This window comes from Cebus imitator, unplaced genomic scaffold (genome assembly GCF_001604975.1).
Source record: "Cebus imitator isolate Cc_AM_T3 unplaced genomic scaffold, Cebus_imitator-1.0 Scaffold729, whole genome shotgun sequence".
NCBI classification, from domain to species: domain Eukaryota; kingdom Metazoa; phylum Chordata; class Mammalia; order Primates; family Cebidae; genus Cebus; species Cebus imitator.
Genome location: NW_016108044.1, coordinates 777,608 through 786,215, shown reverse-complemented (window position 1 = coordinate 786,215; position 8,608 = coordinate 777,608). Strand labels below are relative to the sequence as shown.

The window sequence follows — 8,608 nt, the reverse complement described above, 5'->3', positions numbered from 1 at the left end:
GGTGACCAGCCCCTGAGGCCCTTGAAGGCCAGGCACAGGGCGGAGACCTTGGGGAACCTTGGAAAGGTTTCATGCAGAAGAACATGGTCTAGTATGAGTCTAGAATCTTTTCTCTGTGTACTGGTGTGGAGGCTGGAAATCAGGAGGGAGGCAAAGACCCTAATCGGACAGCCAGCTGACCACCTTCTGTGAGGTGGCTTGATGGCCAGTGGCAGCTTGCTTCATTTTGGCCAAGAGCCAGCTTGGCTGATTGTGTGACTTTGATGTGCCCTCTCTTTTCCCTCTGGGCCTCAGTAACCCAGTCTTCTCCATGCAGCAGAAGTCTGGGAAAATAGTGGCTGAGGAAGCCCCAGGTTGGCAAGGACAACCATCTCCTTCTCCTCCTGCTCCCTTTATGACCTGATGTCCTGAGGAAGATGCCTCCCCCTTCCCCCTCCCCCAGCCCCATGCCAGTGCCTCTAAGACATTTTCTTTTCTGGGCACTGAGGCCCAGCCACCTGTTGTCTCTAAGAAGAGAGAAGGAGCCACCCTAAACTTAGCAGCTGGCCTTAGCCTCCCACGCCAGCCCCTCCCTGCCTCAGATGGCAGCTGCCTTGCCTTATAGGGTTACCATGGGGGTCCAGGCCGGGGGGGTTCACTTATTATTGGGTTCTGGGAGAGGAGGAGGACTCCATTAAGGGGAATGGGAGGAGTGTTCAGGAAGCTTGGGTCAAATGGAAGATGAGGAAGGTGAGAAGGAGACGAGACATTGAATGGGAATTGACAGGACTTGGGGCTGAATGAGGGACCTTAGAGAACTCAGAAATCAAGGAGGGGCTGGGAAGTCAGGAGCTAGGTCTCACTGGAATTCCAGGATGGTGGATGCTATATGGAAATTGGACTATGGGGGTCAGAGAGAGAAGAGAGTGTTTTAGAAGTTGGAAAGTTGGGCCGGGCGCGGTGGCTCATGCCTGTAATCCCAGCACTTTGGGAGGCCGAGGCAGGCACATCAGGAGGTCAGGAGGTCGAGACCATCCTAGCCAACATGGTAAAACCCCATCTCTACTAAAAATACAAAAATCAGCTGGGCGTGGTGGTGCATGCCTGTAATACCAGCCACTCAGAGGCTGAGGCAGGAGAATCGCTTGAACCCAGGAGCAGGAGGTCGCAGTGAGCCAAGATCGCGCCACTGCACTCCAGCCTGGGCGACAGAGTGAGACTGTCTCAAAAATATATTAGTACTTATGTAAACAGAGAGGCAGAGCAAGTTATGTGAGTGTCGATTTACTATTTCTATAATATAAAAAATTTAAAAAAAAAAAAAAAAAAAAAAAAAGTTGGAAAGTTAGCTCTCATAACGTCAGGTCTTTATGCTTGTGATCTAAAGACAAGCTGGAGCACTCATGAGATTGAGGTCTGGGTTCTCAGTGGAAAATGAAGAGCACAGAGGGATGTGGCAATGAGGGGACAGGGGTTGATGGAACTGGGGTCTTGAATCCCTAAAAGAATAGTAACACACACGGGGAGTTCATGGTATTGAGGATTCATGGATTTGGGGTTTGAGATCTCCACTAAAATAAATGGAGGGGGCGGACTCAGAGGGATAAGGTCCGAGGAATTGGAGCTGGTTTCTGCGGAGGAGCTCAGATAGATGGGAACTGAGGAGAGGGACTTGGCGGTTGGGATTCCCGCAGGAAATGGGTGAAGCAGAGAGATGAGCTGCTTATAGGATTTTGGGGTTCAGGCTATTGCCAGCTGGACCTGGAGTGTCGGGGTTAGTTGGGGATCGGGATTGGAAAATTACAAAGTGAAGGATGAGAGTACTGGGTCAGGGCACTGGATCTGTGGTGGGGCTCAGGGTCCCACAGACCACCAGAGTAGGAGGCTCAGGAATTGAATGGAAAATAGGGACCCGGAAAGAACTCGAGAAGGGCAGCGCGGCACTCATTGGCTGAGGGCTGCACTAGTGCCCCCGCCCCTTCTCCGGGCTGTCCCCAGCTGTCACCCTCCTCTAGGGGTTGTCTCCGCTTGTCACCGACTATCCCTGGGCTGGCACCGCCTGCTGGCAGCATCTTTGCCCTTTGGATGCTCCCATTGGCTGAGACAGATATCTATCTTCCTGTCCTGTGGGTAATGTGGAAGAATGCGATCATTGGCTGAGGAGGTGAATTAATCTCTAGTTTGCCCCGTCTCCCCCAGCTGTCATTCCTTCCTGACCATTTTCGGAGACCCAAAGTCCTCAGCTCCTTCTATTGACTGCAGATGCCGTCTGTCAACGCCCAACTAGAGATCCCTGCCTGTCAATTTGACCTCCACCTACTCCCCTTGTCATTGGCTTCCTTTTTACCGTCCCTATTGGTCAAAAAGCTTCCAGGCCCCGCCTCTTATTCGTACAGCCCCTGCCTCTTACTCCGCCCTTCCGCGGTCATTCACTCTTCAGTCATATTCATTGGCCAGGATGTTCAGGCCGTTGCACTTCTATTGGTTATTTTCTTCGTCCCACCTACCCCCCCCCCACCTCCTCCTGACGTTCCTCACCCTCTGACTGGTCTTACAGCCCTCCGCCGTCTCCGTTTCCTCTTTTCAGATGATCCAGCCCCTTTTCGCCTCCAGCCCCGCCCACGATTCCAACGATTGGCAGAAGCCCAGTTCCCTCTCTCCCACTATTCGTCCAAATCCTCTGACGAGGCGGGAGAAAAAAGGAGCGCGATGGGACAGTCCGCGCGCAGGCGTGGAACATCGAGACGCTGGCCGCGGAGCCGGCTCTGCAGCGTGTGCGCAGGCGCGAGGTCGGCGGCTCGCCCTAAGCGGGAGGGAGGGAGGGGGCGGCGGCGAGAGCGCGCGAGGAGGTGAGAGGGCACGAGCTAGACCCCGGCGCAGAGCGCCCCTGGACCTCTGCCCCGCCTCTGCTTGCCCGGCGGCAGCCCCGCCCCGCCCCCGGCGCGGGCCGAGCTGCGCCCTTCGCCCTCTCCCCTTTCTCAGCTGGCCTCGCCGGGAGGCCTGAGGGGCGGCGCCTTCTGCGGCCTCCCCAGCGGGGGGATGTGAGGGGCGGCCGGCGGCCATGGAGACGGGCCCGGCGCCCCTGGTGGCCCCGCCGCGCCGTCACGGCGCCCCCGCGGCTCCCTCGCCGCCGCCCCGGGGTTCCCGGGCCGGGCCCGTCATGGTGGTGGCTCCGGGACCTCCAGTGACTACGGCCACTTCGGCCCCCGTCACCCTGGTGGCCGCCGGGGAGGCGCGGCCCGTCTGGGTCCCGGGGTTGGCCCAGAACTCTGATCCGGCCCCGGCCGTCACTGGCAGCACTGTGGTGGTGCTGACCCTCGAGGCCTCGCCCGAAGCCCCGAAGACGCAGGTTCCATCTGGCCCTGAACCCCCAGAGCCGGCGGCGGTGGCAGGAGCTGAGGTGTTGAGGGCTCTGGCAGCCGGGGCAGACTCTCCGAAGACAGAGGAGGCTCGACCCTCCCCCGTCCCAGGATCAGGGACCCCCACCAGGACCCCTTCCAGAACGGCTCCTGGGGCCCTGACCGCCAAACCCCCGCTTGCCCCCAAGCCGGGAATCACAGTGGCCTCAGGAGTGACCGCACGGAGTGCATCAGGACAAGTGACAGGTGGGCATGGAGCTGCCGCAGCAACATCAACATCAGCAGGACAGGCTCCTGAGGACCCCTCAGGCCCTGGCACAGGCCCCTCGGGGACTTGTGAGGCTCCGGTAGCTGTCGTGACCGTGACCCCAGCTCCGGAGCCTGCTGAAAACTCTCAAGACCTGGGCTCCACGTCCAGCCTGGGACCTGGCATCTCTGGGCCTCGAGGGCAGGCCCCGGATACGCTGAGCTACTTGGACTCCGTGAGCCTCATGTCTGGGACCTTGGAGTCCTTGGCGGATGATGTGAGCTCCATGGGCTCAGACTCTGAGATAAACGGGCTGGCCCTGCGCAAGACGGACAAATATGGCTTCCTTGGGGGCAGCCAGTACTCGGGCAGCCTGTGAGTACCAGTGGGCACCCAGCGGGACCACCTCGGGGAAGCAGAGGTTGGGGGAAGGCGAAACGATACACTTTGCCCAGATTCTGGCAGCTCAGCCTCCTCTGAGGATCCAAGGAGTGATCAGCTCGAGCTGCCATGCCTTGAGCATCCTCAGGCGTCTATGACATTGGCATGTTAGTGAGTTTCGGACCAGGGGTCAGGAAGTCTGGGTTTAAGCCTTGCCTTTGATGGGTTGTGTGCCCTTCAGCTAGTGGCTTCTCCATTTCCGTGCCTCAGTTTCCTCCTCTATAAAGTGGGTTGAATGAGGTGATACCTGAGGTCATCGCAGCTCTTTGATGGGGAACTCCCGCTCCAGGCAGGATATTTTGGAGGGTTGGTTGGGCAAGGGTTCTGGTAGAGGCCCTTGGTCTCTTAAGGGGAGAGCCTGGGAGGGGTGCAGGCACCTCCCGTCCCGCATGGCCCTGGGTCCCTGGGACGGAATAGAGGTGGGGAAGTTTGGCTGATGTAAGGGAGACCGTGCAGTCAGGACCCTTCTATGAAACAGGAGAGTCTTGTATTTGCATTGAAGGAAAGGGGGTGGGAGAGGCCTCTTCCCCATTTCCTCATCTCCTCAGCCCGGTTTACTCTTTCCTAGTTCCCTCCGGGGCCTGAGTCACTCCCGAGGTAGGGGGTGATTGCCTCTGACTTCTTCCTTCCCCCTCTCTGGATCCTGCTCCTTGTTCCTATGTCCCTTTGACCTGCAGGTCCACTCTGCCTTCAGCATCGCCTGCCCACTCCCCCCTCCCCATATCAGGCCTCAGGTACTAAGGATAAAATAGTTCTTTCAAAGAGCCAAGCACCTGGAGAGAAAGACAAATACTTAACAGTTGGTTTCAATAGAAGACAGCAGGTTTAGCCTGGAGATATCCAGAGGGTTTCCTGAGCACCTAGAGCAGGGTATCAGCTGAAGCTGCTCTGAATCACGGAGAGTAAGTAGGGTTTAGTCATGGCTGTGTGTGCTGGGATGGGGGAAGTCCTGTGGGAGGGTTTTCCAGGCAGGGTTCATAAGCCAACCAAAATCAGAAAGCCTTTGATTGGGTACCAACATTCAGGGTCTTACATGGGAAAGCAACTGAAGTTTGACCCTGGTGCTTTCTAGGCACAACTTGATTTACAGATGAAGAAACAGAATTAGCGCAATTGAGTGAATTGTTGCCTCAAATAATCTGGATCGGTGTGACCAGTGGCTCTTTCCTCAATAGCAGACTGTCCTAAGGAACTTGGGCTGAATTCAGTTTGAGGGAGTTCCTCTTGTGTGCCAGGCACTGTGCCAGGTGCTGTTTCTCTGCTTTGTACCTCTAAGTACCTCTAAGATCAGCTTCCATGCTCTACCTCTGGGGCAAGATTGACTGTAAACAACGTTACTTTTGCAGCGTTCACTGGCTCACTCTGTCCACAGGATGCAGTCCAGGCTTTTCAGCCTGCGCACAGCCTCTCTGGTCAACCTTGCCACCACTCCTCACTGGATGCTTTGCACTGTGGCCCTTAAACTAGTTGTATTCCTTTTGCCTTCATATTCACACTGTTCACCTGCCAGGAGTGCCCTTCTCCCCTTCCTTTGCCTGCTGAGTTCTACTCAGTTCTTCATGGCTTACCTCAGATGTCCCCTCCTCCAGGAAGCCTTCCCTGATTTCCACTGCCCCCACTCCAATTAGATGCCTCTTTGGTGCATCTTTGTCATTGCATTTCCCATACCATATTACAGTTATCTCTCCGCTTAGGCTGTGACCTTCTTGAGGGCCAGAAGGTATGTCACTCTTCCCAGCCCTTGCTAGAGTTTGGAACTGATTTGTGATAGAAAATAATGAGAGATAGTCTCTCTGTTTAAGGAGCTTCTAGGACAAAGGAAACTAACATTTAATGAGCCCCCTTCTATTGAACAGTTGTTTATATGCAGTTTCTCAATAGTTTTCTCATAACTTTGTGATGTGGGTGATGGTGTCTTTTTATAACTGAGGAAGGGACTCAGATCATCCCTTGCCAAGGCTCCCCAGGGTCTCAGACAGAACTGGAATTTGAACTTAAGTGGGTTTGATTCCTAAGACCCAAGCTTTCTTCCATTTCACTCACCTGCTAGTACTGGCTCCTAAAGTAACTGTTTGAAGAATGATGGGGCACTGTGAGTGTGAAGCTCTAACAGAACAGTGAGTAAATAGGGCAGGGAGACCTTTATTTGCTTGGGGTGATTTCAAGGAGGAAGAGGTAAATTGCAGGTGATCCAAGGGATCGTAAAAGTTTGATAGGACAAAACTCAGTTGGTTGCGTCTAAGGAGACAGAGAAGTACGTTTGTTCTGTGTTTCACTATTTTTTGAGACAGAGTCTTCCTTTGTTGCCCAGGCCGGAGTGCAGTGGTACAATCTTGACTCACTGTACCCTCCGCCTCCCGGGTTCAAGTGATTGTCCTGCCTCAGCCTCCAAGTAACTGAGATTACAAGTGTGTGCCACCATGCCTGGCTAATTTTTGTATTTTTAGTAGAGACAGGTTTTACCATGTTGTCCAGGCTGGTCTTGAACTCCTGACCTCAAGTGATCTGCCTGCCTCGGCCTCTGAATGTGCTGAGATTACAGGGGTGAGCCACCACACTCAACATATTTTATTATTTTATTTTTATTTTTGTAGAGACAGAATCTCGTTAGGTTACCCAGGCTGGCCTTTAACTCCTGGCCTCAAGTGATCCTCCTGCCTCTGCCTCCCAAAGTGCTGGATTACAGGCATGAGCCCTCTGTATTTTATTTTATGGATAGTAAGGTATTACTTAATGGGCACCTTACTGCGTGTTATTTTGTATAAACTCTCAACAAACCCCTTTGGGTAGATATTGTTACTCTCCACCTTGCAGATGAGGAAATTGAGGCTTAGCAAAATTAAGTGATTTGCCCAAGATCACACAATGAATAAATGGGAAAGGTAGGACTTGGATCCAGATCTAATGCAAAATGTGGCTTTAGAATACTCCATACTCTCCTCAGATTTGGATGTGTCGGGAGTGAGATTTAAATATGACTTCTGAATAGAGATCCATCAGGAAAGGAAACCCTTTCAGTGTGCCCTGGGATGGCCAAGTGGCCAGACATCCTGATGTTTGGTAGCTCACAGACTATCCAGTTTGTCATTTGAGCCTGGGGAGGTGGCTTGCCTCAGTTCCCCCTGCAATGCAGGTTTTACACTACTGCTACTGACCCCTTCCGTGCTCCCCCCACCCTGCAGAGAGAGCTCCATTCCCGTGGATGTGGCTCGGCAGCGGGAGCTCAAATGGCTGGAGATGTTCAGTAACTGGGATAAGTGGCTGTCACGGCGATTCCAGAAGGTTTGAGGGCTGAATGGTGGGCAGGGTGATGTACAAGTTGGGAGGGGTGGCATGTGCTCCAGGGAAACCCTGGAAGCTGATAATATCTGCCCTCTGGACCACACTGGGTATAGATGGTACTTGGGCCTTGTGGGGGAGTGGCTTTAAAAATAGAAGGCCAGGCCAGGTCCAGTGGAACCAAGCTTATGGGATGTGGGGGGAGTATCCAGGGAGCCTGTGGACTGCTGGAGGAAGCTTGGAGGCTATGCTGGCCCTTGAAGCTGTACCCCGCCTGCCACTTTGCCTTAGGTGAAGCTGCGCTGCCGGAAGGGGATCCCCTCCTCTCTCAGAGCCAAGGCCTGGCAGTACCTGTCCAATAGCAAGGAACTTCTGGAGCAGAACCCAGGAAAGTTTGAGGTGCGTGCAGCTCCAGGGTGTGGGGACATGTGGCCCTGTCTGTGCGAGGGGTATCAGTTCCCCCAGATCCTGAGGTATAATCCCCGCTGTCCCACTGCAGGAGCTGGAACGGGCTCCTGGGGACCCCAAGTGGCTGGATGTGATTGAGAAGGACCTGCACCGCCAGTTCCCTTTCCACGAGATGTTTGCTGCTCGAGGGGGGCATGGGTAAGGTGGCTGGACCATGGGGATCAGTCAGCAAACATTGGCTGGAGGATCCACCTTTTATCTAGGTGTATACAAGACTGAGTTGAAAGTGGTTTTTGCCCTCCAGGACTTGTAGAAGAGCGATCTGTAATGGACTGAGTGTCAAGCCATGTCAAAGGAACTGTTCCGGGAAGGAGACTTGACTTGGGTTGTGTGTGGGGGCACATCACAGGCTCCTTTAACAGCTTGCATTTGGGCTGGGTTTTGGAGAGGTGGGAGCCAGAGCGGGATTGTGGGCAGGGTTCTCCTGCCCAGGGGTAATGGAAAAGATCACCAGGGACCTTTAAATGTTGTGCCAAGTCATTTGGAATTTTGTTCTATAGACCAAGCTTCCTCCAAATGTCAATATATACTGTTCCTTAGTAGTATGCAAGATGATTTTAGGGGGCTCTCAGATGGACTTTTTTTTTTTTTTTTTTGAGATGGAGTCTCGCTCTGTTGCTCAGGCTGGAGTGCAGTGGCGTTACCTCTGCTCACTGCAGCCTCCACCTCCACGGTTTAAGCGATTCTTACGCCTCAGCCTCCCAAGTAGCTGGGATTACAAGCGCACACCACTATGCTCCGTTTATTTTTGTATTTTTAGTAGAGAGGGTTTCACCATGTTGGCCAGGCTGATCTTGAATCCCTGACCTCAAGTGATGCACCCGCCTAGGCCTCC

The 8,608-nt window shown here is 54.0% G+C and overlaps 1 protein-coding gene across 2 annotated transcripts in view; it reads left to right on the top strand.

The window, feature by feature from the left end:
- The first annotated feature begins 2,725 nt into the window (after window positions 1-2,725).
- Window positions 2,726-8,608, top strand: part of TBC1D10B (TBC1 domain family member 10B) — a 13,037-nt gene continuing 7,154 nt past the window's right edge. Inside the window, exons 1-4 of one of the 2 annotated variants that reach the window (XM_017519224.2) lie at window positions 2,726-3,960; window positions 7,209-7,308; window positions 7,597-7,704; window positions 7,805-7,911. In XM_017519224.2, coding sequence (XP_017374713.1) covers window positions 3,041-3,960; window positions 7,209-7,308; window positions 7,597-7,704; window positions 7,805-7,911 — 1,235 coding nt within the window. In that variant the 5' untranslated portion in view covers window positions 2,726-3,040. The remainder of the gene's footprint in view (window positions 3,961-7,208; window positions 7,309-7,596; window positions 7,705-7,804; window positions 7,912-8,608) is intronic. The other variant, XM_017519225.2, reaches the window with a different exon arrangement.